The 27,308-nt window shown below is 47.0% G+C and overlaps 1 protein-coding gene across 1 annotated transcript in view; it reads left to right on the top strand.

The window, feature by feature from the left end:
- Positions 1 to 27,308, top strand: part of NUGGC (nuclear GTPase, germinal center associated) — a 79,876-nt gene that overhangs the window by 13,368 nt on the left and 39,200 nt on the right. Inside the window, exons 4-12 of the mRNA XM_074946756.1 lie at positions 1,919 to 2,141; positions 2,836 to 3,063; positions 5,308 to 5,535; positions 6,332 to 6,507; positions 11,618 to 11,636; positions 15,296 to 15,385; positions 16,479 to 16,584; positions 21,668 to 21,801; positions 22,806 to 22,967. Coding sequence (XP_074802857.1) covers positions 1,919 to 2,141; positions 2,836 to 3,063; positions 5,308 to 5,535; positions 6,332 to 6,507; positions 11,618 to 11,636; positions 15,296 to 15,385; positions 16,479 to 16,584; positions 21,668 to 21,801; positions 22,806 to 22,967 — 1,366 coding nt within the window. The remainder of the gene's footprint in view (positions 1 to 1,918; positions 2,142 to 2,835; positions 3,064 to 5,307; positions 5,536 to 6,331; positions 6,508 to 11,617; positions 11,637 to 15,295; positions 15,386 to 16,478; positions 16,585 to 21,667; positions 21,802 to 22,805; positions 22,968 to 27,308) is intronic.

The following is a 27,308-nucleotide window of genomic DNA, read 5'->3' as shown; positions in this document are numbered from 1 at the left end:
TGGTGCGGTTCTGTAGAATGTTGTAGCTCAGGAACCAAGGAGAAGCAAAGAGCTGGTCTGACGGCTCAGGGCCTTTGCACAGGCTTCTCTGGGCTTACATGGCTCTCTGGGGATGCTCCCAGTTTGGGATTGGGCCGCACTGCCTTTTCCAGCCAGGGTGAACCCTGCCCCCTGAACAGGATGACATGGGGAGAATAAGGCCATTAGGGGTACGTCTACACTGCATTGTAAACCTGGGTCTGTGAGACCCACGCCTAGATAGGCTTGGAGACACAGACTGTGCTTGTGCATCCACATGGCATAGTAAACCCAGGTTTACGATGGCTGGACCCAGGACTCACAACCGTGTTGACACGTCCATACTGCACTATGCAGACCTGAGTCAGACCGTGAGGTGGTGCATCAGTGCAAAGGTGTCCCCACAGCCAAACGTGGAGAGGGCATGGCTCTGGCTCACTCAGCTCTGCAGGGCTGTTAGGCCACTCCTGGTGTCCAGGAACCTGGAAAGCCTCTCTGTTCTCAGGTCTGTCGGGGGGGGCTGGTAGGGGAACACAGGCCCACCCACTCCACTGGGTTCCAGCTCAGGGTCCTCAAGCCAGACAAGGAGAGTCAGGGTTTGCTGATTCTGAGAGTACCCTGAGGTTCTTCCTGCCTTCCCTCGGGCCTCTGCAGCCTCTTCAGTCTGTTGGCCTGTTTGCCCCTTGCTGGGGTGTTGTCCCTGGGCAGTTCTCTAGTAGTCTGCTGACAGGACTTCCTTTCTCCTGCCTGCTCACTCCTCGGTTAGCCACCCACCCTCTGCCTCCCAGCCCTTTTATCCTCCCAGCTGCTGTTAGCCGGCCAATCAGCAGTGGCTGGCAGTGCCTGTATTAACCCTTTGGTTGCTGGGAAAGCATGGGGTACATACACCCCATGACACAGACCTTCTGCTTCTAGGGGCATATTCCAGGGTTCCTAGCACCCTCCCCAGCTGTAGCTGCTGAAGGTCTTGGTTCATGGTGTATGGTGGGAAAACTTGTCTGTCCACTGTTAAGGAAAAGTTAGCACATGTGATTCCATTTTGGTTTGGGGCCCACCATTGTCCAAAAACAAGCACATCATGCACCAGGAGGCGTGTTCCTTAGCTACTGCATTCCTGTGAAAATCCTCCTCCTTGTTTCCAGCCTGCCTTGACTCCCAGTATCTGTTCTTTGTCAGTCCCTAAACTCCCTATCTCCTGGCCTTTGATGTGAGGCCTCCCATCCTGATAATAAATGTTACCAGTGCATGGCTTTAGGACCATGCTGTGTAATTAACATACTAGTTTAGCACGAGGAATGCACCAAGCAGGGATAGGTGGTAGACAAGAAAAGGGTTTGTTTATTGGCTAAGGTTTCCGATGCACGAGGGCAACATGCTTTGCTAAAAAGTATATAACCTTTGTATAATCTGTATTCGGGATCCCCTCCTCGCTAGCAGGGGGGCACCACGCTCGAGCGTAATAAACGTAGTGTCTTTTGGGAACTCTGCAGTTGTGGACTTTGTTTATGTGCCTCAGCCTAGATTCGAACTGTGCATGACCTATCAGGTATAATTCACAGCATTTGTGTGCGTGTCCTACCAGGTGTAATTCGTAGCATTTGTGTGTGTGTCCTATTAGGTATAATTCGCAGCAGTTGTGTGCGTGTCCTACCAGGTATAATTCGCAGCAGTTGTGTGCGTGTCCTCCCAGGTGTAATTCGTAACACCATCCAGCCAAACCTTAACAATAGCGGAGCTATTCTTTCTTTCCAGTGTTCATCTAAATCAATTTAGGGGTAGGGGAGAAGGGGAGTCTTTCTATTGACTCCAATGGGGCTGTATTTGTGAGGAAGGGAGCTGCCTGGCCCTTCCCAAATATATGAATCTGTCTAACCCTCCCTCCCTCTTGCCTTCTCCACAGGAACCGCCTCCTCACCTTGAAAGAAAAGTCTTCTCTGGACCCCATTTACATTGGGCTCGTTGGCAGCACCGGGGCTGGGAAGAGCTCGCTGTTCAATGCCATCATCGAGCAGCAGTTCTTCCTGCCAGTGTCAGGGAGCGAAGCCTGCACGTCGTGCGTGGTGCAAGTCAGCAGCAGCCAGAGCAAAAACTATGAGGCAAAAATTCACCTTCTCTCACTACAGGCAAGGCTAATTCCTCAGCATGGCACAGGGCACAGATGTGTTCTTTAGGACAGTATCCTGGCTGCAGAGTGTGTAGCCACAGCCCCTCCGCAGGGTAACTCTGTCTTATGGAGAGGGCAGCTGGCTCCCTGGCCCAGAAGGCCCCTGCTGGCTGTTTCTTGTATTAAACCTCAGCGCTGCCTGATGATTGCCAAGGGCTGCAGGAAGGAATGAGTGACCTCTAAGTAAAGGACAGGGTTGGGGCTGGTTCTCTTAGGAGCCAGGAGGGGTCAGGTGGAAGCAACAACACTTCCCTCCCTGCTTTGTTTGTAGTTGTCCAGAGGGGAATCCCGCTGCTGGAACCACAGCTGGTCTGTCTGCTGCAGAAGCCAGGGAACCACTTGTGCTGCTTCTGAACTATAGCTCCCCGCACCTTCTCCTGCAGCACCGAGCCCGTTCCCAGCTCCCATCCTCTGCCCTCTGCTCTGCACTCAAATAGCTCTGTAGTCCCTTTGGTTGGAATGCTTTTACACCAATCCCACCCAGCCTGAGCTCTAGGCACCCCCATACCTCCTGAAATCCACTACTGCTGCCCGTACAACCCTAGTTAAACCCAGCTCCAACACCTGCATTGTTCTGTAGCAACCTTGCCCAGCCCCTGCCCCCCGAATGCCCAAAATAACAATGGCCTGTTTGCCCTGCTCTGTACTGGCAGGAATGGAAGGAGGAAATGAAGAATCTGGTGGAGCTTGTGTGGAAACCCAGGGCGGAGGATGAAGAAGAGGAGGAAGGGGAGGGCGAGGATGATGTAGGTGAAGCTGTCCAAAAGCTTCGAGCGCTTTACGGGAGACATGCTGAAACCAGACCTTATGAAGACCTGTTGAGGGCAAAGCCACTAGTAAATATTCCTGCCTCAAAATGTATTCTCCTCAAGGGAGTGCAGGTGAGTGAGTGTGTGTTCATAAATTCCAAATCCAGAAGACCGTTGTGGGTTCAAAAAAGAATTAGATAAGTTCATGCAGGATAGATCAATCAATGGCTGTTAGCCAAGATGGTCAGGGACAAACCCCATGCTCTAAACCTCTGACTGCCAGAAATTGGGAGTGGATGACGGGATGGATCACTAGGTAAAGAGCCTTGTTCTGTTTTCTCCTTCTGAAGCATCTGGTGTTGGCCACAGTCAGAAGACCGGGTGGTGGGCTAGATGTACCATTGGTGTGACCCGGTATGGCCGTTCTTATGTCCGGGAGATGGGTGGAGAGGGTGAGGCCAGAGCAGGAGGAAGCTGGGGAGGCGAGGGGAAGGGGAGGGAGGTGCTAGAGCCAGGGGAGGCATGGGTGGGGAGAGGGAGTCTGGAGCAGCTGGGCTCAGTCCCAGTTTCAGACAGTGAAGACGGGGGAGAGGTGTTGAGGAGAAGCAGGGCAGTGTTGCTTCTTGCCAATGGCTAAACCAATTCCTCATAGTTTTTCCTGTGACATCACTTATATGAGTGACAAATATAAATTTAAAGTTCTTTAATATGTAAGTCATCAGCCCTGAACAATTATATAAGTTCTGTGTGGGAGCGTGATTCCTGCTACATTAATTAGGGCAGTGATGCTCAAACTATTTACCAGCCAGCCATTCTTTTGTCAGAGGAACAAAAGTAGGAGGGGAGAGAGTCAAGACAGTGATAGGAAATGGGTGACCAGGCATTTCCCTGTCTTAGGGGTGAGGAGAGGACGAGTGGATAGGGAGAGGTGTACACTAAAGTCTGACTTTTTCAACCTGAAATTATCATACACACAATGACTGAGGCATAAAGGGGAGTGAAAAAGTCAAAAGACAAATTAAAAAACAGGATTTGGTGGTTTTTAAAATCACAAAAAGATTTTTGATCTCTTGAGGTTGGCAGTGCTGCAGTCGGACGTGTGATAGACACACCTGAGCTAGCTTTGATCCAGTTAGCTCATGCACCGATAGCAGGAAAGCTGTGGCAGCTGTACAAGCCCACCCAGAACCCTGGATAATTATTCAGGCAGCTAGCCCACTCAGACGCCCCTGTTACTGCAGCTTCACTGCACTGGTATGTGCGGTACCTAGGTCAAAGCTAGCTTGGGTACATCTCCATGTGCTGCAATCGTACCCCTCTGTCCCCGTTCTCAGTGCAGACCTACCCTATTTGTTTCTCTTTAAGGAAAGGTGGTAACATTTAAATTCAGCAGGTGCCTCTTTCAGCTTTACGTTTAGCTACAAACCAGCTTTGCTGGATTTGAATGGATTTTTCCAAAGAACTTGGAATAGGCAAAACTCAGGGCAAAATTGTCCCCTCCTGCATGAATCTGTTGTGGGATTCCCCATGGAGATTAACCCAGTCTGTCCCACTGAGGGAGTGAACTCTGCCTGCCCCATCCCACTCCTCCACACCCCCTGGCAGGAAGGCAGCTCCAGGGCTGCCACCTAGAGCTTGGCAACAGTTCCTGACCCAAAAAAATTCCGGTTGGAAAATCTGGGTTAGTTGAAGTCTAAATTATTAGGCAGGAAAATGTGAATTGTAACTGATATTCTGATTTTTTCTGATCATGGACATCAAACCAAAGCAACAATACTTTGTGGTGAATCATCACTGTGAAACAATTGTTTTGCTTTGTTTCCATTTAAAAATGTCATCTTGGCTTTGGGATTTTCAGGGGATTTCCTGCCTTTCTCTTCCCAAATTTCAGGTGGGAATTTTCCCTGAGGAATTGACCACAGGGAACATTTCTGCTTTTCTGATCAGCTCTACTGCCAGCCATGCAGAGGCAGCTGTAACCCTCTGCCCTCAGCAGCCCACCTCCCAGGGGCTTATGGGGGATGCCAGAGAAAGTTAATCAGGCCTCGGGCTACAGTGACTCTCTCAGGTGTCCTCTGCAGTACCAGAGAGGGAGATTCTGTGCTTCCACCATGCTGTTTAGCTCTTGTGAAAGCTCTGTCAGAATTGGAAGGAGGCTAGACTTCCTGGACTCTATTCCCAGCTCAGACAATGACTCATTGCATATTCTTGCTCCTCCCGGCCCCTCAGTTTCCTCCTCTGTAAAATGGTGGGGAACGAAAGTTAGTCTCATAACACCCCCAGGTGGCAGGTTGTTCAATTAATTACTGTTCACGGATGACTTTGAGGTCCTATCACCATGAAGGGGCAGAGTTTGATTTATTTATCATGTTTCAGGCAAAAGAACTTTCTGACAAACTGGACCCTTATGTGCGGTGTCAGAGTGACAAGGATGAGGAGGAGCCAGCACAGGAGGAAGAGAAAGCCAAGATGCGACTCTGGCCGCTAATCAAATACGTGGAAGTGACTATTCCGAAGTCCGACGTGATTCCGGAAGGTGTCGTGTTTATGGATATTCCCGGGACAGGAGATTACAACAGCAAAAGGGACGAAATGTGGAAAGAGGTGACTTACCAGCTCTGTGGTGTGTGGGGGAAAATGCTGATATGTTATTTGGCTGGAGAGCATTTAACCATTGGTGCTAATGTTATTATTCCAGTGTAATAAAGGAAGGAAAGCTCTAGAGAGGGCAGTGTGCTCTGTGGCCTGGGGAAGGCTTTAGTGGAATGAACAGAACCAGCGCCCACACCGTATAGTGAGGGTGAACCTCTGACATTAGCTAATGGTGCTTCCAGGCTTGGATCCATTGCTGCTCCTGGATTCCTGTAGCATCAGAGACCCATAATGCCTTTCTCCATCCACACTTCACTAGGAAACTGAGGTTTTTCCTCAGAAGTGCAGACCCTGCAACGATCAGATAGACCTTTATCTTCTCTGCACTTGGGCTATCCCATGGAATGTCTACGCAGCAATTAAACACCCGCAGCTGGCCCGCTTCAGCTGGCTCGGGCTCGGGCTCTGGGGCTGTAAAATTGCTGTGTCGATGTTCCGGCTTGGGCTGGAGCCTGGGCTCTGGGACCCTCGCTCCCCGCATGGTGTTTAATTGCTGTGTAGGCATACCCCTAGCAGTCAGCACAGAACCCCCAGTTAGCACAGTCCTGAGTGGCACACAGCTGAGGGGCTTGAACTAGGGGCTCAAGTCTGCAAATTGCTAGCACAATCCTGCAAAGGCTGAGCACTCTGCACTGCCATTGCAGTCAGTGGGGAATCCAGGGTGCTTGGCGTGTCTCAGGACGGAGCCTGGCTACCTCTTTGCTTCCAGATATAATTATCTCGCTCTCTCGCTCTCTCTCTCCTTAAGAGCATCAATAAATGTTCAGTCATCTGGGTTATCAGCGACATCGAACGAGTTGTGGGGGACAAAGTCCATGAAGTGCTGCTGACAGAGAGCATCAAAGCTTACCAAGGCGGGATGTGCAGTGACATCGCTCTGGTGGTCACCAAGTCTGATAAGCTGTATCTGAAGGAATACCTGAGGTAGTGGAATCACTTCAATTCAATCAATGCCCTGGGCAGGTTTAGGTAAAAGTAAAACACATTTATTTCATCAAAGAGAGAGGTTTAAAGTGAGTTCAGATATACGGGATGAAGATAGAAAAGGTTACAAACAAACAAAAATAAAACCATGCTTCTAAGGCCTTGTCTACACTGGCAAGTGTCTGCGCAGTAAAGCAGCTTTCTGTGGTGTAACTCCCGAGGTGTACACACTGCCAAGCCCCTTAGTGGGCAGAAACTACAGAAACTGTGCTGTCAAAAACCACCCCGACGAGCAGCCCAGAGCTTTCTGTGCCGGGGGTACAGCGCTGCGGTGATGACAGCGCTGCGATTGGCCCCCGGGAGGTGTCCCACAAGGCCTGTTCTCGCCTCTCTGGTCATCGGTTTGAATTCTACTGCCCTGCCCTCAGGTGACCAACTCTCATCCCCACCCCGTACGTTCCTTTGCAAATTTGAAAGTCCCCTTCCCTTCGGTGATACGTGCAGTGGTCTCAGTGCATCTTTCCAGGTGGCCAGGCCTGCTCCACGCACCAGGCGACCCCCCACTTGGAGCAATGCCCAGCTGCTGGACCTCATCAGTGTTTGGGGAGAGGAGGCTGTCCAGTCCCAGCTGTGCTCCAGCCATAGGAATTATGATACCTACGGACAGATTTCACGATGCATGACGGAAAGGGGCCATGACCGGGACACGCTGCAGTGCAGGGGCAAAGTGAAGGAGCTGCAGAACGCCTACCACAAGGCGTGGGAGGCAAGCCGCCGCTCCAGTTCCACTCCCACAAGCTGCCGGTTCTACAAAGAGCTGGACGCGATACTCAGTGGTGACCCCACCTCCACTGCGAAGACCACTCTGGATATTTCGGTGGAGGAAATCCTGGACGAGGAGGGGGACCCAGAGGCAGAGGATGACTCGGAAGTGAGAAATGCATGCAGCCAGCTCTTTTCTACCTCGGAGGAGGCTAGCCAGTCACAGCTGTCGGATCTTGGTGACGCGCATACAGGAGAGGAGGCCCCTGGTAAGTGGATTTGATTCTGGGAATCGCTGAGGCGAGTTGTTGGGGGCAGGAGAGTTGCAGAAAGCAGGCTTGTGTCTGTATGATGCATGTTCCACCATATGCCTAGTCTGAGTGGCGGAACAGGGTGTTGATTGAATCCCTCACTTTATGGGAATCTCCCTCAGAGATCTCCAGGAAACTCTCATGGAGATACTGGGCAATCCGCTGCCACAGGCTCTTTGGCAGAGCTACTTTGTTTCTTGCCCCATTAACGGGAACTGTCCCACGCCACTCTGCTGTCACCTAGGGAGGGCGGGCCTCTGGGGCATGGGGGGAATCATTGCTGCACACAGGCAAGCTGCATAAGGGCCAGGGCAGAAGCCGCAGTCTTGGAGAAGACCCTCACTTGATTCCCTGCTCACCCTCAGAAGCCAGATGTCTTCCATAATGATCACATCCTGTGGAAAATGTGGGGACAGGAATGATTATCAGCCCCCGCTACTGTGCTGGCTCCCCCAAGAGCCACATGCCCAGTGTACAGTAGGGTCCGGGAACACTGATTTACCCTGCCCCTGCAGCTACTCACATTGTGGGGGTCTTGTGGCTCATGTGTGCTTGCCTGGGGTCAGCCAGTTAGTGACAGGTATGTGAACACTGGCTGTGTTTTAAATCACGGAATCAGTGTTCTGTGTGTTGCAAACAATGCTGCTTCTGTAAAACGTTGCACTTAAACTTCACAGAGATGACCTTGGGTGCCCAGCCTCCCTCTTTGTTATCGCCAGCTGAACGGCTGCGCAGAATTAGAAAGCAGCCATGGAGAACTAAGAAGGACTTTCTGCATGACGTTATGATGCACTTCACAACCGAAAAACAGGAATTGAAGGAATGGCGGGACAGCGAGAAGAGGGACCGAAAGGAGAACACAGCGCGCCAGAATGAAGCTACAGAGCGGCTCTTAAATGTTATGGAACACCAAGCAGACACGCTCCAGGCGCTACTACCACTGCAAACCGAGCAGCTCTGCGCCCGCCCTCCCCTGCAGCCGCTGTCGCAAAACTCTTTCTCAAGTGTCCCCCAGACACCGCCGACACACTCTTATCAACCTCCTGGCTCCAGTCTGTACCCGTGGCATTCCACTCCTCCCCCGTCACAGCCCAGCACTGCAGACTCCCACTACCCACTGCACTCAACACCCATCCCTCTGCAGTTTGGCCCTGCAGAAGTACAGTACCCGCTGCATTGTACTCCAGAGGAGAAGGTTGGATATGATCCCTAGACATACACAGATCTTTAGCTGTCCTGGGACCCCCTCCTCCTCCTGGGCCTTCCTTTCCCCAATCCCCCTCAGTGCTGATGTGTTTTTTTGTTTGACTCTCTCCTCCGGTTGTTGTTTTTTAATACAATTCAATTTTAATTGAATTGTATTAAATTTAATTTAATTCAATAAGAATTGAGTTGGTTTGAAAGTAATCTTTATTCTATTAATTGAATGGAAACAGAGCCCTGAAAATCAACAGAAAATTAAACCTTCATATTGCATCGTCTGCACCAATCACAGTCACCTCCTAGCATTACAAGTACTGCACTCCCGAGCATAGCAACAAATATTAGTGGATTTCAGCTTCAAATTGCTGCCTCAAGGCATCCTTATGGCCCAGCGCTGCACCCCTCTAATAGCCCTGGTCTCTGGCTGTTCAAACTCAGCTTCCAGGCGCTGAGCCTCAGCGGTACAGCCCTGAGTGGAGCTTTCACCCTTCCCTTCACAAATATTATGGAGCATATTATTATTATGTGTTGGTCCGAGCAAGCAGCATACTGGTCAACAGTTCAGGATCCATTCCTGCAGACCAAAGAGGCAGAGTGTGGAGTACACAAACCGTTGAAAGATGGTTTCAAATGCGGACGGAAGCACAGGGATTGCAGGGATGTGAAGCAATGCATCACTGAGCATTGGAACAGGATCCAGGATGCCTGCGACCCCCTCCATCTTCCCACAACTCTTAGCGGCAGAAGAGGAAGAGATGCTCTGTGGGATAGCTGCCCAGAGTGCACCGCTCCGAATACTGCTGCAAGTGTGAACACGCTATTATGCAGGCAGCTGACAGTGTGAACACACAACAGCAGTTTCCCTTCAGCGGTCTCTGAGCGGCGCTGTAACTGCCGGCTCTGTAACTCTGCCAGTGTAGACATTACCCTATGACTAAAACTTAATTTCAGCATCAGCAAGTTACAGTCTTTCTCACCTACCCTCACTTCCCAGAGACTTCAACCCCCTGTGATTTCAAGAGCTCTGATCCCTTGAATCCCCCAAGTAATAGCTCACTCCCCCTCTCTTTATGGTCCAGTAAGCCTTTGAAATGTATTCCCAGATAAGGTTCCTCTCCCCTGCTGGGTGTGGCTGCCAGTTGGTCTGGTGTAGATTCCAGGCTATCTTCTTCCTTGCTGGTGATTTTTACAATGCAAATGATCTCCTCCTGCAACCTCAGATACAAATGAATAGCCCATTACATTTGGCCACAGCTGGTCTGAGGTGTTGGCCTCGTTCCTTTGTCTGGAGAAAACCTGTTTATCAGGTCCCCTGACACATCTGGTTTAAACACATTTTAGTCACATATTTCCAGCCTGCCTGTAAAGTTTTTTGTAGGTTGATGGTACGTACATGACTCAAGAACATTAATGGTCAGTGAGCTGTTAGTTTTCCAGTGCTATGTTACATGTCACGTTTTTGATATATATCATGACAACAGTATGTTAGGTGTAGTGAGTATGCCAGGCCTGACGAGAGTTGCTGACACAGAGTGGTGAACCACCAGCTGGTATGTGTGTCACAGGGGATTTAGGAAGAAACAGGCCATGGGATGAGCTGTATTGCAAATGACTCTACAATAAGCCTCCTTGCACCCAGTACCACACTGATCCATGCTCACAAGTCCCCCACGTGTGGAATACACATAGGGACCGTCACTCGAAGAAGAGGATGTTACTTACTGTACCTGGAGGTTCTCTGAGATGTGTGGTCCCTAGCTGTGTTCCACGACCTGCCCTCCTGTCCTTCTGCTTCGGACTTCACCACAGTGCAGTAAGAGGAGGAACTGGAGTAGTGCTGATCTGCACTGCCCCTTACACTCTCAGTCTGGAGCACAAAAGGACATACCACGCACATGCAGGTCAACAGACACTGCTTGGAAAAAAAACAGGACTCAAGTGTATGGCGTGAATGTACACCTATGTGTGGAGTACAGCTAGGGACCACACATCTTGACGAACCTCCAGTACAGTAAGTAACCTCTTATTTCAAGAGCTCTGGCCTCTTGAATCCCCTAAGTGATCTATCATTTATGGGTTTGCTCCCCCTCTCTTTATAGTCCAGTAAGCCTTTGAAATGTATTCCCAGATAAGGTTCCTTTCCCCTGCTGGGTGCGGCTGCCAGTCTGTCTCCTGTAGATTCCAGGCTGTCTTCTTCCTTGCAGGTGATTTTTACAATGCAAATGATCTCTTCTTGCAACCTGAGATACAAATGAATAGCCCATTGAATTGGGCACACCTGGTCTGAGATGTCTGCCTCTTTCCTTTGTCTGGAGAAAAGTTATCAATTCCCCATGATATTTACACATATTTTAGTCACATATTTCCTGCCCATCTGTAAAGTTCTTTGTGGGTTGACCATATGTATGTACATAATGCAAGAATATTAATGATATATTACATGCAAACTTTTGGATATATATCATGATGACAGTGTGTGAGGTGTAGCAAGTATGTTAGGTCTGACAAGAGTTGCGAACCACCAATTCACTTCTGTGTCACAGGGGTTAGGAATAAACAGGTCATTCTATACTTGCTTTCTACAATGATTCTTGCACCTTCCATTGAAACATCTAATGCTGGCCACTGCCAGAAACAGGATGCTGGGCTAGATGGACCTTGGGTCTGATCCAGTCTGGCTATGCTTATGAATATGCTAAGCCCATTTCCTACTTTCCAGACTGTATATTGTCACCTTCCTATAACCCCCTGCACATAGTTATGTGCAAGGGGCATGACAGGATTTTTGATGTTTGCCATATATGATTAAATGTGTCATTTTGATTTTTTTCCAGGGAAAGAAAAGAGAAACACGTGAGTATTTGCAGACTTTTTAAAAAACAAGTTATAGTCTTAAAAATGAACTCTCCATAAACACAAATGAAGGGTCACTGATTTGTCTTCTGAAGATGGATGTCATCCACTAGGGCTGCTAAATACAATGGGGTGTTCTAGCAAGAGTCCTGATTACTGTAAAAGGAGCTGCCGGGTTAATTTTTTTAAACAGTAGGCATTTATAGCATCCATGGGCCCAGTCTAGGTATCACCTGCTCACCCTACACATGTGAGCCCCCCATTCGCTTTGAGTGGGTAAGAAAAAGACAGTTTAGCCCACAATCCGGATAAAATTACAAGAGCTATCGGCATTTGTAGTTCAGGAAGGAAGTTAATATCAGCTGGAATAGGGTAAATATCCTAAGAGAGGCCTGGTGCAGTGGCATGAGAGCTGCAAAGTCCCTTGTTCTCATCCCATCTCTGTAACAGTCTCATTGTGTGTCCTTGGGCTAGTCACTTAACCTCTGTGCCCCCTAGCTTCTCCAGCTGTAAAACTGGAGCAATAAGGCAGTCGCTATACATGGGAGCCCTGAGGAATGCAAGACACTAGAATTTAGGCAGCTGAGCAACGTTAACAACAAAGTTGAGTGGACTTAGCCATATGGAGACAAGTATCAGGGGGTAGCTATGTTAGTCTGTATCCACAAAAACAACAAGGAGTCTGGTGGCACCTTAAAGACTAACAGATTTATTTGGGCATAAGCTTTCGTGGGTAAAAAACCCACTTCTTCAGATGCATGGAGTGAAGATTACAGATGCAGGCATTATTATACTGACACATGAAGAGAAGGTAGTTACCTCACAAGTGGAGAACCAGTGTTGACGGGGCCAATTCCATCAGGGTGGATGTAGTCCACTCCCAATAATTGATGAGGAGGTATCGTTGGCTCTGTCAACACTGGTTCTCCTCTTATGAGGTAACTCCCTTCTCTTCATGTGTCAGTATAATAATGCCTGCATCTGTAATCTTCACTCCATGCATGTGAAGAAGTGCGTTTTTTACCAACGAAAGCTTATGCCCAAATAAATCTGTTAGTCTTTAAGGTGCCACCGAACTCCTTGTTGTTTTTTTAGCCATATGGGTTCACTTATTTATGGCCATAATCCCAGTAGTATCTGAATGCCTCACAAACATTATTGAATTTATCCTCAACGCCCCTGTGAGGCAGGGCAGGGCTGTTATCCTCATTTTACAGGTGGGGAACTGAGGCACAGAGAGACTAAGTGACTTGTCCAACGGCACACAGGGAGTCAGTGGCAGAGCTGGGAATTCAGTCTGGATCTCAAGTCCCAGTCCAGTGTCTTAACCATTAGATCATCTTTTCTAGCCTTCTATGGCTTATTTCTGAGTCATAAACAAGGGTTCAAAGAACTAAGTTCAGTTCACAGACAAAACAAGCCTTGATCGAGTATTTCCCAGTGTAAAATGGCTCCAGAACAAGACCAAATTAGGAACTGAAGATGTGCTGCAGGTTACAGTACTAATTAACTCCCCTAGAGTTGGTTTTTATGTTTCATGCAGCGATATCTGCCTCACTAACTAACCTGGGATAATAACCTTAATAAAGGATACTTTTAAATTACATGAACCAAAAATAAAATTAATGTTATTGAAAGCAATAATCCTGTTTAACTCTTTTTATAATGAGCAGTTAGCTCAATTGATTTAATTTAGTCAAGAGAAGGTTAAAAGGTGACTTGATCACAAGCTACAAATACCTACATGGGAGAGAGATTTCTTAGAGCAGATGACTCTTAAATCTAGCAAAAAAGACCTAATAAGATCCAGTGCCTGCAATCTGAAACTAGACAAATTCAGACTAGAAATAAGGCACTTTTTTTTTAACAGTGCAGGTAATCATTGAACCAACTTACCTAGGATGGGGCCATTACTTGGAGTCTTTACATCAAGACTGACTGTCTTTCCAAAGGCGTGTCCACACAGAGCAGTAAGGTGGACTATGGGTCATGGGCGTGAGTTGTAAAGAGCACTGACATGTTAGTCATTAACTGGTCCATGTGGAGCTGGCCAGCATGCATTAGAAGTTCCCTGTGAGCTTTACCATAGAATCATAGAAGGGTAAGGCTGGAAGGGATCTTGAGAGGTCATCTACTCCAGTCCCCTGCACTCAAGGCAGGACTAAGTAATAACTAGACCATTCCCTACAGGTGTTTGTCCAACCTGTTCTTAAAAACCTCCAGTGATGGAGACTCCACAACCTCCCTATGCAATTTGTTCCAGTGCTTAGCTACCCTGACAGGAAGATTTTCTTAATGTTCGTCCTAAGTCTCCCTTGCTGCAATTGAAGCCCATGGCTTCTTTACCTGTCCTCAGAGGTTAAGGAGAACAACTTTTCATCCCCCATCCTTGTAACAACTTTTTATGTACTTGAAAACTGTTATCATGTCTCCCTTCCGTCTTCTCTTCTCCAGACTAAACAAACCCAATTTTTTCAATCTCTCCTTATAGGTCATGTTTTCTAGACCTTTAATCATTTTTGTTGTTCTTCTCTGGACTTCTCCAATTTGTCCACATCTTTCCTGAAATGTGGTGCCCAGAACTGGATATAGTACTCCAGCTGAGGCCTTATAAGTGCTGAGTAGAGCAGAATTACTTTTCGTGTCTTGCTTACAATACTCCTGCTAATACATCCCAGAATGATGTTTGCTTTTTTTGCAACAGCGTTACACTGTTGACTCATATTTAGCTTGTGATCCACTATGACCCCCAGATCCCTTTCTACAGTACTCCTTCCTAGGCAGCCATTTCCCATTTTCTTTGTGTGCAACTGATTGTTCCTTCGTAAGTGGAGTACATTGAATTTCATCCTATTTACTTTAGACCATTTCTCCAGCTTGTCCAGATCATTTTAAATTTTAATCCTATCCTCCAAAGCACCTGCAAACCCTCCTAGCTTGGCACTGTCCGCAGACTTTAAGTGCACTCTCTATGCCATTATCTAAATCATTGATGAAGATATTGAACAGAACCGGACCAAGGACCAATTCCTGTGGGACCCCACTTGTTATGCCCTTCCAGCTTGACTGTGAACCACTGATAACTACTCTCTGAGAACGGTTTTCCAACCAGTTAGGCACCCACCTTATTGTAGCTCCATCTAGGCTGTATTTCTCTAGTTTGTTTATGAGAAGGTCATGCGAGACGGTATCAACAGCCTTACTAAAGTCAAGATATCCCACATCTACCACTTCCTCGCATCCACAAGGCTTGTTACCCCGTCAAGGAAAGCTATTACATTCGGTTTACATGATTTGTTCTTGATGATCCATGTTGACTATTACTAACATAGTGCTGTTTCAAACAGCAGTATGTTAAAAGCACACTAGGAAACTTCTAGCCCACGCTGGCAGGGTCCACATGGGCCAGTTAATGTGCAACATATTAGTGGGCTCTAGAAATCACATCCCTATAGTTACCATTACTGGTTCATGTAGACAAGCCCTAAAAGATCTGCTCTAGCTCAAACATAAGTTCTGGGCTCGATGCAGAAATTCCTGGGTGAAGTTTGCCCTGTGTTATGTTGGAAACCAGAATAGATGGTGTCTGATGGCTTTAAAATCCATGAAAACATTTTGGGGACTACCTATAGTAGCTTTCATTGTCTTTCCAAATGTAGAAACTTATAGAAACCAAACACGATGCCATTTTAGAGAGGAACGCGTCCGTGAAAAGGAAGAAAAGCAATGGAATGAAGACAAAGCTCAAGGTAAAGTATAATACTGGGTTTTCTAGTTGCAGGAAACCTATTCCTATTATATTTCAATAGTAAATGTGATGGTCCTTGGACTAACATTTATAAGCAAGTATTTTTCCATGAGATGTGATGATTTCTAGGTGGTCTCAACTATACTATAAAAACCTCGATGTCAACACACAAAGTTCTAAGCCCTATTGAATTCTGGGGCCAGATCTATCTTGGCTTTCAGATGCCTAATTACTGTCAACTTCCAATGGGAGTTAGTTGCCTAACCTTGTTAGGCACTTCTGAAAATCGCATTAGGGAACTCTCCTTTACCTCCAGTGATAAAAACTTGTGTGTTTGAAGCTGACCATCCTCTGTGGTTTGATTCATAAATAAGGGATCCAGGCATTAAAATCAATGTGCAGACAAAGCTGATCCTTGATTCGGTGTTTGCTCAATGAAAATTTGACATCACAAATCCCATCGTTTCACAGTAATACAAAATTAGGAATTTAAGATGCACTGTTTGTCTGCAGCACAAAGCATTCCTTAAACGAATCCGGTAACATAGGGAGAGAGGAAACAAGGCCTCAGAAAGGGAGAGAGATGAGCTGGGACATTGATGGGGCAGAAATTTCACAAGGCTGTTCCTGGTGGGAGAAGCTGCAGGGGAAGAGGCTCTCACCCCAACAATGGTGAGATTATGTGACGAGACAGAGGAGTTTGCTGCTGGAGGGAGGAAGCGCAGTTTTGAACTGGATCCTGATATGAATGGGGTAGGTTGAGGATACGCAACTGATTAAATTCACACTTACTGCACCACTTATTGTACTAACTGTGGCGGAATTCTGCAGTGACAATAGGACTTGCCAGAAGTTGGGGATGGGCGACAGGGGATGGATCACTTCATGATTCCCTGTTCTGTTCATTCCCTCTGGGGCACCTGGCCTTGGCCACTGTGGGAAGACAGGATACTGGGCTAGCTGGACCTTTATTCTGACCCAGTATGGCCGTTCTTATGTATTTTCTGAAGCTGCTTAAATAACCCCACTTTTTACACAATCTGTGTGTGGGTGGTTTTTTGTTTGTTTGTTTGATTTTTGTTTTTTTTTTTTAGAAAATACTGCCAAGTGACTCAGAAATTCTGAACAAGGCTGATCTCGTTTATACGGTCAGTGCTAAAGAATACTGGAGGGAGAATTATATCACTAAGGAAGAGACAGGTAACATGCAATTATTCTTTCAACATGAATTGCTAATGCTTCATTTATCGGAGTGCTGACTCTGCATCTGTGTGCATCTCTTACTGGTGATGGGCACACACCACAGATGCAGGAATTTGGTTCAAAGCAGCATCTAAATGTGCAGATGCTTTTCCCCAAACTGTGGGGATTATATTTATTGTTATTTGTATTACAATTACACCTGTATTACAATTGTATTACAAATCTAAAACCACAATCAGGGCTCTGTGGTGCTAGGCGATCTACATGCGCATAATAAGAGACAGTCCCTGCCATAAACAGCGGATGATCTAAATAGATTCGACAAACAAAGTGAGTGTCACTGTCTCTGTTTTAATGGGGAACTGAGGCTCAGAGATTAAGTGACTTGGCCAAGGTCACACAGTATCTGTGGCAGAGCCAAAAATTGAATCCACAACTCTGAGTCCTAGTGCACTGCAGACACAGAAATCTGTGGGGGTTGCAGGTGCTCAGCACCTCTCAGGTTCAGGCCCTCTCCAATGACCATCTTAGAGCCCCACTTCTGGCTTCTCTTCCACCAGTGACCCCATCTTTCTCCCAACCCAAACCTCTATAGGCCCCCTGTCCAGTCCCTTCCCTTGACATCTCAGTAGCCCTCCCCTACAGCCCTCTACATATGCTGCCTTGTTGCATGGGACCCAGTTGTTCTGCTGGGCCCATCCACTGCTGAATCCAGAATCTTGGCATCTTTGTGCCCTGAACGGGAGCTTAGCCTGCAGTGCAAGGCTTGAGAAGCTTTACCTGTTAATGATCAAGGATCAGACTCGCTAAAGCTGGCCCAGGGTGTTGTAAATTCCGCGCCCCTGCCCCAGCCTGGCCCCTGCACCCAAAGGGAGGCATTGTCCTAAGGGGAGGCAAGTGCTGTTACCACCAGCGCCCTTCTGTGGGGTTCCTGCAGGGGAGGCACCTTCTCCGTTGCAGCTGAGGGCCCGGGCTCTCCAGGAGATGGGGGCCGCCCAGGGATCAATGCCCTGTATTAGCCTATCCCTCAGCTGTTCCAGCAACACCACCTCTGCAGCTAGCACTGCCCGCGCATTGGGCTGCACTGGCAAAGCAGACGTTGTAGCCATTGATGTCACTGCTGTGGGTGCTGTGAATCCCTGTCTCTGCCTGAGCCTCAGGGGGTATAACATACAGGGCCAGCGAGGGGACTTAACTCAGCCCCTGAGTGCTAGAGGTTCAATACCCCAAGTACCTGTCATTGCACAGCCACAATCTTCCTTGCCTGTCACACAGCTTGCCGGGAAGCTGCAGGAGAGGTGGCATTCACAGGACACAGCACTATATGTGTTGTTGATAGCGAGGCTTAGCTCTGCTTCTCGGCCCCCTGTTTTCTTCTTTGTGTTGCTTCCCCTTTTCCTCTCCCAACGTTGTGTAGCTTGTGACTGCATGTGCAGATCCCTGTGTAACACTGACAGACCCGGTCATTGGCGGGATCGAACTGGGGACCTCTGGAGCTTAGTGCATGAGCCTCTACCGCATGAATTAAAAGCCAACTGGCTGTTAGCTAAGGCTGTAGAGCAGACTCATTTTATATATCTCTCTAAATGGTCTCGGTGCCACTAGATGGGACAGAACACCACACCCAGGAGATGTGTGGGTTACACCTGCACAAACCAGCCACTGCTGCCCTGCTCAGATCTGCAGCAGGCAATGTGTAGGTCCCTGAGTTTCTGAGACCCCAGCTTTTCCTCCAAGTCTCTTGACTGAAACAAGAGCTGTTCTATAGAGGGAACGTTCACCCATGTTCATACCGAAGCAGCCTGGAGCTCTAAGCACATCATGACATGGGGAGGGGGGTATCATGGCTTCACCCCTACAGTCCTCACCCCAACCTGTAGTGCCAGTGCTAGGAGGGCCCCCTCTGCTCCCAGAGTGGCAATGGCAGAGATTCACAGATGTGAGGGCCAGAAGGACCATTGTGATCATCTAGTCTGACCTCCTGCATAACACAGGTCATAGGACTGCGCTGGAGTAATTCCTGCTCCAAGTCCAACTGCTGGGTTTGAACTAGAGCCTGCTCTTCAGAAAAACATCCAGTAATAATACCTAGCTTTTCAGCACTAGATTCAAACATTTACAATGAGTGAGAATCCACCACAACCTCTGGTATGTTGTTCCAGTGGTTAATGACTCTCAATGTTAAAAATGTACATCTTATTTCTAGTCTGAATTTGTCTAGCTTAACTTCCAGCCACTGGATCATGTTACAGCTTTGTCTGCTAGACTGAAGAGCCCATTATCAAATTTTTATTCCCCATTTAGGTACTTAGACTCAAGGAGTTCAATCTATTTAGCTTAACAAAGAGAAGGTTAAGGTTTACCTTCAGCCTCTATCACAATAAGGCATGTTGCAAATTTCCAAATGCATATTGCAATATCCAAACTTCCCATACTAATGCGGTCAGTACATCTTGCAGTTAAGGCACTTGTTCTGATAAACAGGATGTTATGCTAAACCTCAAGCAACTAAATTCTCCACTCTCACTAAACTAAATTTTCTACTCTTAATAAAGGTTGCACAATGTAACATCATTATTACAAATTACTCATAAAGCTTGCAAAGCGGTTGGTTCACTTGATAATAGGCCTTTACTTAGCAATAGGTCCTTTGGCTTAATAGTCGAGAGACCCTACTTCTTCCCACCAGGCCTGACTGCCCAATGCCCTTCTCCTCAGGAGCAGCATGAGTGTAAACAGGAGTCCCCTCTGCTTTCTGTGTTTCTGTTTGGATGGGTCAAGCCATCTGCACTCTTCCCCTCCTGCTATGCACAGAGCGCTCTGCTGGGCTGGAGTTCGGAGAGCCCCAGGGTAGTGGGGTTAATACCCCACTGAAATAAATGGGGCAGTGCCCACCCTCACAGCAATTGGTTCAGGCTCTGTGCAGATTCAGGCAGATGTTACTGAACCAGTTTCCAAGCTATTCCTCACAACTGTGAGGACTAGAGACTTTACTTTTTGTAAATGCAGGCTGGGATTCTGATGTAATCACACGGCTCCTGGAGCTGGGGTCCTAGGCCTATGCCTTAATCCAACCCTGTGTTCACTGACGGGAAGCTCTGCAGGAGCAATGTTCCCCCTGTTGAACATCGTGCAGGAGGAACGTCTCCTGCCACATTTCTAAGGATATGTCCACACTACAAGCGCTGCCGTTGCAGCTACATTGCTGACGTGCTGTAGCGTAGGCACTCGCTTCAGAAAACGGAAGGGGTTTTTCTTTTGCAGTAGCAAATTCATCCCCTCGAGAGGTGGTAGCGAGGCTGCTGACCCAGCTTTGTCTACAGTCTTCAAGGCTGAGGATGTGAGGGAGATTCCCAAAGCTGAGCCAGTCTTTTTCGGTGACAAATCTGAGGAACTGTTCCAGATTGAGGTGTCGTAAGAGGAGGTTTTGGAACAAACAGATAAACTAAACAGTAATAAGTCACCAGGACCGGATGGTATTCACCCAAGAGTTCTGAAGAAACTCAAATGTGAAACTGCAGAACTACTAACTGTAGTCTCTAACCTATCATTTAAATCAGCTTCTGTACCAGACGACTGGAGGATAGCTAATGTGACGCCAATTTTTAAAAAGGGCTCCAGAGCTGATCCCGGCACTTACAGGCCAGTAAGCCTGACTTCAGTATCGGGAAAACTGATTGAAACTATAGTAAAGAACAGGAGGATTTGTGGCACCTTAAAGACTAACCAATTTATCTGAGCATAAGCTTTCGTGAGCTACAGCTCACTTCACTCCTTTTCTTTTTGCGAATACAGACTAACACGGCTGTTACTCTGAAACCTATAGTAAAGAACAGAATTGTCAGACACATAGATGAACATAATTTGTTGGGGAAGAGTCAACATGGTTTTTGTAAAGGGAAATCATGCCTCACCAATCTACTAGAATTCTTTGAGGGGGTCAACAAGCATGTAGGGGATCCAGTGGATATCATGTATTTAGATTTTCAGAAAGCCTTTGACAAGGTCCCTCATCAAAGGCTCTTAAGCAAAGTAAGCTGCCATGGGATAAGAGGGAAGGTTCTCTCATGGATTGTTAACTGGTTAAAGGATAGGAAACAAAGGGTAGGAATAAATGGTCATTTCTCAGAATGGAGAGAGGTAAATAGTGGTGTCCCCCAGGGGTCTGTTCTGGGACCAGTCCTATTCAACATATTCATAAACGATCTGGAAAAAGGGGTAAACAGCGATGTGGCAAAATTTACAGATGATACAAAACTACTCAAGATAGTTAAGTCCCAGGCAGACTGCAAAGAGTTACAAATGGATCCTACAAATCTGGGTGACTTGGTAACACAATGGCAGATGAAATTCAATGTTGATAAATGCAAAGTAATGCACATTGGAAAACATAATCCCAACTAGACATATAAAATGATGGGCTCTAAATTAACTGTTCCCACTCAAGAAAGAGATCTTGGAGTCATTGTGGATAGTTCTCTGAAAACATCCACTCAATGTGCAGCAGCAGTCCAAAAAGTGACCAGAATGCTGGGAATCATTAAGAAAGGGAGAGATAGTAAGACAGAAAATATCATGTTGCCACTATATAAATCCATGGCACGCCCACATTTGAATACTGCATGCTGATCTGGTTACTCCATCTCAAAAAAGATATACTGTATTGGAATTGGAAAAGGTTCAGAAAGAGGGCAACAAAACTGACTAGGGGTATAGAACAGCTTCTGTATGAGGAGAGATTAATAAAACTGGAACTTTTCAGATTGGAAAAGAGATGACTGGGGGGGGATATGATAGAGGTCTATAAAATCATGTCTGGTGTGGAGAAAGTAAATAAGGAAGTGTTATTTACTCCTCATAACACAAGAACTAGGGGTCATCAAATGAAATGAATAGGCAGCAGGTTTAAAATAAAAACAGGATACTGGGCTAGATGGACCTTTGGTCTGACCCAATATGGACGTTCTTATGTTCTTTCTTACATCACACAGGGTGTGAAATTTTTCACAGCCCTGAGCACCATGGCTAGGTCATCCTCGATGTAGACCAGGACTAACTCCGCCTATCTGTGCTATTCCAGAGATCCCCAAGCTGAGAGAGTACGTCAGGAATATCTATCTGAAAGAGAAGAAGAAGCTCCTAGTGGATTATATATCCAAGGCTCTCAGCATTGTCCTGCTGGCTGAGAATTTCAACTCCACACGAGACATGGTGGTACGGCTGGAACAGCTTTGAGCACTACAATCTGCTTCACGGCTAGCACAGTGATGATGCAGTGAATATTCCCCTCTCTTCCTACTGCAGCAGTTTCTCTGCACTCTGCCTTCTCCCCGTTCCATCCCTGTTACTTTGAACCAGGCCACTCGCCCCATGGTCCTAGCAGGAAACATATGCAGATCTGCTCCAAAAATCTAGTAATGAGCTGGCTAGTGTGTAAATGCCTCACTGCCCCCCAATGGACGGAGCTGGAGCCATAGACCCTATACTGATGACCGCTAATGGGGTCAGTTCCGTAGGGAGAGGACACAGGAGGCTCTGAGTTCTGTCCCTAGAGCAGGGCTAGATGATGACGTGGTAGTAAACTCGGCACCCTTTTTACAGTACAGCTTACTCCATTGGCAGCATCAGTGAAACTGCGTCTGAGCTGAAACATGCTATTTTCCCTAGGGGAGACACACCTACATTGTCCAAGGCTATGCTCTACTTGGCCGGTTGGGCTTTTCGATGATGTGACACCAAGCACTACCTCCCAATTGCTCACCACTGACCCATATCACTGGGGGACAAAAACATAGCCCTGCGTCCATTGTGTTCTGTGGTGGGCAAAGCAGTGAAAGGAGGAAAAAGATACAGAGATTCTGTTCCTTTCCCCCTATCTATAACTGAAGTTTAAAACCACTGCAGGCTTTATCTGCAAAGGCAGCCAAACCTTGTACCTCCCCTGTTGCCCAGCTGTCACTTCCCCCTCTCCTTCCTGCGGCCTCCAGCATCATGCCACGCTAGGGCTTTGGTTCAGTACTGACTCAGAGCACCCCAGCTGGACTGGCAACACCACCTCTTCCAGCACCGTGTGTTCTTTAGATGCCTCCCATCCAGGTGCTGACCGAACCCAGGCCTGCGCTGCGGTTTCTCGCGAGGAGAAATCTTGGAGTGTATCTTTATTTTGCCTCCAGCATCAGCTGCACAATGATGTGTCTTGTGCTGATCTGCCATTGCAGGATCACTATCAGCAGAGCGGCTTGGAAGGCTTTGTGGAGGACAAGATCAAGGCTTTGGAGAAGGAGATTGAGCAATGTTTTGCCCAGCTGGAACAGCCCCTTAACGAAGGCGCGAAGCAAGCAAAATTATCTCATCAAAAAGCGTTCTCTCAGCTCCTTACAGTGAGTAGCAAGCTCTTGACTTAGACCTCATGTGCAGCTTTCATTCTCTGGCCAGCAACCACCTCCACCTTTGCTTCCCTGTAGCTTATTAACTTTTGAGAAGTGCTTTGAGATCTGTGGCGGAAAGTCCTATAAGGGCTATGTAGTATTATTGGGTGTTGAGAGGATTAATTAAAGTTTGTAAAGGGCACTGGATGAAAGGCACCAGAGGAGAGCAGCATGTTATGGGCTAGATTCTGATTCTCTTATTCTCATGGAGTAGCCACTTACATCAGTGGGACTCCTTGTGGGGTCCAGCGCTACTCAGTGAGTAAGGGTATTGGAATCCAGCCCCAAATTAATGTAGGGCTCCATTCTGCTGCCTTTACTTGGGTGAGTAGTACTTTGCTCCCCTGAGTAGCCCTCAGTGGGATGACTTGCAGAGTAAGATGCTTTTCAACTTGACCTGTGTCACTGTAGTGTAGATATTTTCTACTGCGCCAGAAGGGGTTTTCTATCCTAGAGTTAATCCACCCTCTTGAGAGGTGGTAGCTAGGTCGAGAGAAGAATTCTTCATCTACCTAACAGTGTCTACACCGGGCTTAGGTCAGCTTAACTACATCTCTCAGGGGTGTGAATCGTTCACATCCCTGAGCAACATAGTTATGTCAATCTACATTTTAGGTGTAGACCAGGCCTTAGTCTCTGTGCCTGTGCTCCTCATCTGTACGGTAGAGATAATAATCCTTCCTTCGTCAGTCTATTAAGACAGTAAGTGAAAGGGCAGGATGTGCTTACGCAAAATTCTGTATAGATCTATCCCACTCCCCTTCTTCCTGCACCTCAACTTAGCTTTTTGCTGACGCTCTGGCCAGAGTTCTGTCTTTCCAGAAAGAGAGTCAAACCTCTCTGTTTGTAACTCTGGGGCTATTGTATGTAAAACCCTGATAAATGGAGGGTCATAGTTCCCAGTCATTTCCTGGGGAAGGACCGGACACTTTATTGATAAAACAAACTTTGAGTGCTCACAAAACACACAGTAAATTGTATACAACATTGTAATCGCATTTGGAATACTGTGAAGAACTTTTAAACAAAAGCTCTTAGACAGTAAATCTGCTTATACAGACTCTCCGCCTTTTGTTTTGGCTACAAACATTCCAATATAAGGTTTCAGTGTAACTCTGTCTGTATTTTAGCTCACACATCAAAACACATTTGCCTCTGATCTCCTCTCAAAGATGATTTCTCAGGGCTTGTCCACGTTAAAGCCGTGCCATGTGGCTTGTGTAGTCGCGGCAGAGCTCTCCCAGCACTCTAGAAAAACACCTCCACAAGGGGCGTAGCTACCAGCACTGGGAGCACGGCTCCCCGCACTGGTGCACTGTCTACACTGGCACTTTACGGTGCTGAAACTTGCAGCGCTCGGGGGGTGATTTTTCACACTCCTGAGCGACAAAGTTGCTGCACTGTAAAGCCCCAGTGTAGACAAGCCCTCAGTCTTTGCAGTGCGACCGTGGTGTGTCATGTGTGTCACCTAGACTCTTCAGAGCTCGAGAACACTCCTGTCAAACACTCAGACCTTGGCAACGAACAAACCCTCTGGGGAGCTCCCCAGCTAGCAGCTTCCAGCCCTTGGGGCAGTAGCTGACTGGGCCTCTCAGTTGCTGGTGAAACGCAAATCTGTAACCTGTATCCAAAGCGGTGCAGGGATTGGGATCAGCCTATAAAATATCCATTCCCTGGATCTCTACAAACCTCACACTCTACAGGGCACCATCTTCTCCCCATAGACCCAGCTAACATGGGCAAGAATTCACAGACCCTCCCCTCAGTAAGTGCTTCCCCATTCACATGTTCTGTAACCAAGACAGAATCCCAGTTCAGAGCAGTTAGCTGAGAGCTAAGTATAAGTTCCACAGATTCTGTAGCATGGTTGTTAATGGTACTGATTGCCATTTGATATTAATTTAATGAGCTGGGGCTAATAGATTCTCATTCCAGAATCAGACTCAACAGAATTAAAACAAATAAGTTCAATATCTTGTAGGGAACCCAGGGTGCATGGCAAAGACACTCACGCTGAGGGCAAAGCAAAGCCTTAGCCACTTTTATTAACACAATCAAGGAAGACAAGGAAGTTCCAAACCACAAAAACAAATAGCAGTAATATAGCATTAGGGATACCTGTGGTGTCATCCCCTCCATATGGTCATATACTTTTATACTCACACCCTTCCTAGGGGACCTGATGGTGAAAGACAAAGGAGTAGCCCTGTTCCTGGCATGCCAAATGAGTCTGATGGTTCAGACCCCCAACACCCAAAGGTCAGTGGTAGATAAGAACAATGAAGAGCTGAAGGGTCAGTAGGGCCTAGGTGCGATCATGAATATTCATTCAGATACCCAGCTTCCCATGTCCAAATCTGACTTCCTCACCCTCATAATATGGGGGTGCCCTTATCTGATAGGTTAACATATTAATGCCTTTAGCTCATTACCATAGATGTCACCTATTGCTAATACAAGTTTGTGGTTAAACATCTGCCAACAATTCTATCCTAAAATATCCCAGCCCAGTATCAGTTCAGTGTTTCTGCAGTTGCCTGGTATCGTTAAATACCAACTCCCTCTCTTGAGCAAGCTATTACCCTAGATTTTGGGGAACTGAGAACTGCCGGGCCATTTTATTTATGCTAAGGGTCATAGGCGTACTTTACTTATCCTAAGGTGGTTAAGTCAGTGCCTTACAGGATACAGGCCTGTAGGTTCCTTGCGTTACTGCTAAGTAAAATAAAAGGCTAAGCTAGCTCTATGGGCTACACCACTAAAGGTAATAAATGTTCCCCCACCCCCCGCTCTCCTTCTAGGTCCATAAAACACACCGCTGTGTGTGACGGGTTCGGTCACAGAGACCCCCTTGGGACTGTCACCTGATGTGCTGAGGTTACCTCTGAGCCTTCCTACCAGCTTGGGACTCCAGAACCCTGCCTTGCTGAGCCAGACACGCTAGCCGGCTGCAACACAGACCCAGGTCTGGTCCACGCCCCCAAAGTTGCAGACTTTAGCTAAAAACTGCTCAGCAGGTCACCTCTCTCCAGCACCCAGACACCCAGTTTCCTATGGGATCCAAACCCCAAATAAATCTGTTTTACTCTGTATAAAGATTATACTGGGTAAACTCATAAATTGTCCGCCCTCTATAACACTGATAGAAAGAGATGCACAGCTGTTTGCTCCCCCAGGTATTAATCACTTACTCTGGGTTTAATAATAAACAAAAGTGATTTTATTAAGTATAAAAAGTAGGATTTAAGTGATAATAACAGGCACAAATAATAACAGGCACAACAAAGTAAGTTACCAAGCAAAGTAAAACAAAACATGCAAGTCTAAGCCTAATACAGTAAAGAAACTGAATACAGATAAATCTCACCCTCAGAGATGTTCCAATTAGCTTCTTTCACAGACTAGACTCCTTCTTAGTCTGGGCCCAATCCTTTCCCTGGTACAGTTTCTGTTAGTTCCAGCTCAGGTGGTAACTATGGAATTTCTCATGACTGCAGCCCCCTTTGTTCTGTGCCACCCCCTTTTATAGCTTTGGCACAAGGAGGGAATCCTTTGTCTCTCTCTGGGTTTCCACCCCTCCTTCTAAATGGAAAAACACCAGGTTTAAGATGGATTCCAGTATCATATGACATGTTCACATGGCCTGTGAGACTTCATTACCCACTGGCTGGCTCCCACGTATACAGGAAGGCTTACAAGTAAACAGAGCCATTTACAACCAATTGTCCTGGTCAATGGGAGCCATCAAGATTCTAAACCACCATTAATGGCCCACACTTTGCATAATTACAATAAGACTTCAGAGTAATACTTCATATTTCTAGCTTCAGATTCAAGAATGATACATTCATACAAATAGGATTAACACACTCAGTAGATTATAAGATTTGTAATGATTCCTTACAAGAAACCTTTTGCATAAAGCATTTTCCAGTTACATTATATTCACATTCCAAGCATATTTTTATAAAGCATATGGAGTGCAACGTCACACTATGGACCAATATTATCCTAATACTTCCCTAGTAAGTAAAGCTGGAATAGCACTGACCTGTACCCGGAGTAGTGCAGGGATTGGGACCCAGCCCTCACAGCAACTTCAGTTCTTGGTCCTGCTTCGCTCAGCTGCTGAGTCCACAGGGCTGTTTTTAATTCCTCTATTTATAACTTTCCCCCATTCGCTGATTGGCTCAGCTCTCAGAGGTGACTTGGGTATGACCTGCAAAGCTACACAGCCTCATTAACCACTACTGAGCTCATCAGGTAACTGCCATGCCCTGTTCTGGAAGTTTC

This window comes from Natator depressus, chromosome 3 (assembly GCF_965152275.1).
Source record: "Natator depressus isolate rNatDep1 chromosome 3, rNatDep2.hap1, whole genome shotgun sequence".
Taxonomy (NCBI): domain Eukaryota; kingdom Metazoa; phylum Chordata; order Testudines; family Cheloniidae; genus Natator; species Natator depressus.
This window is presented reverse-complemented; position numbering and strand designations above follow the sequence as displayed.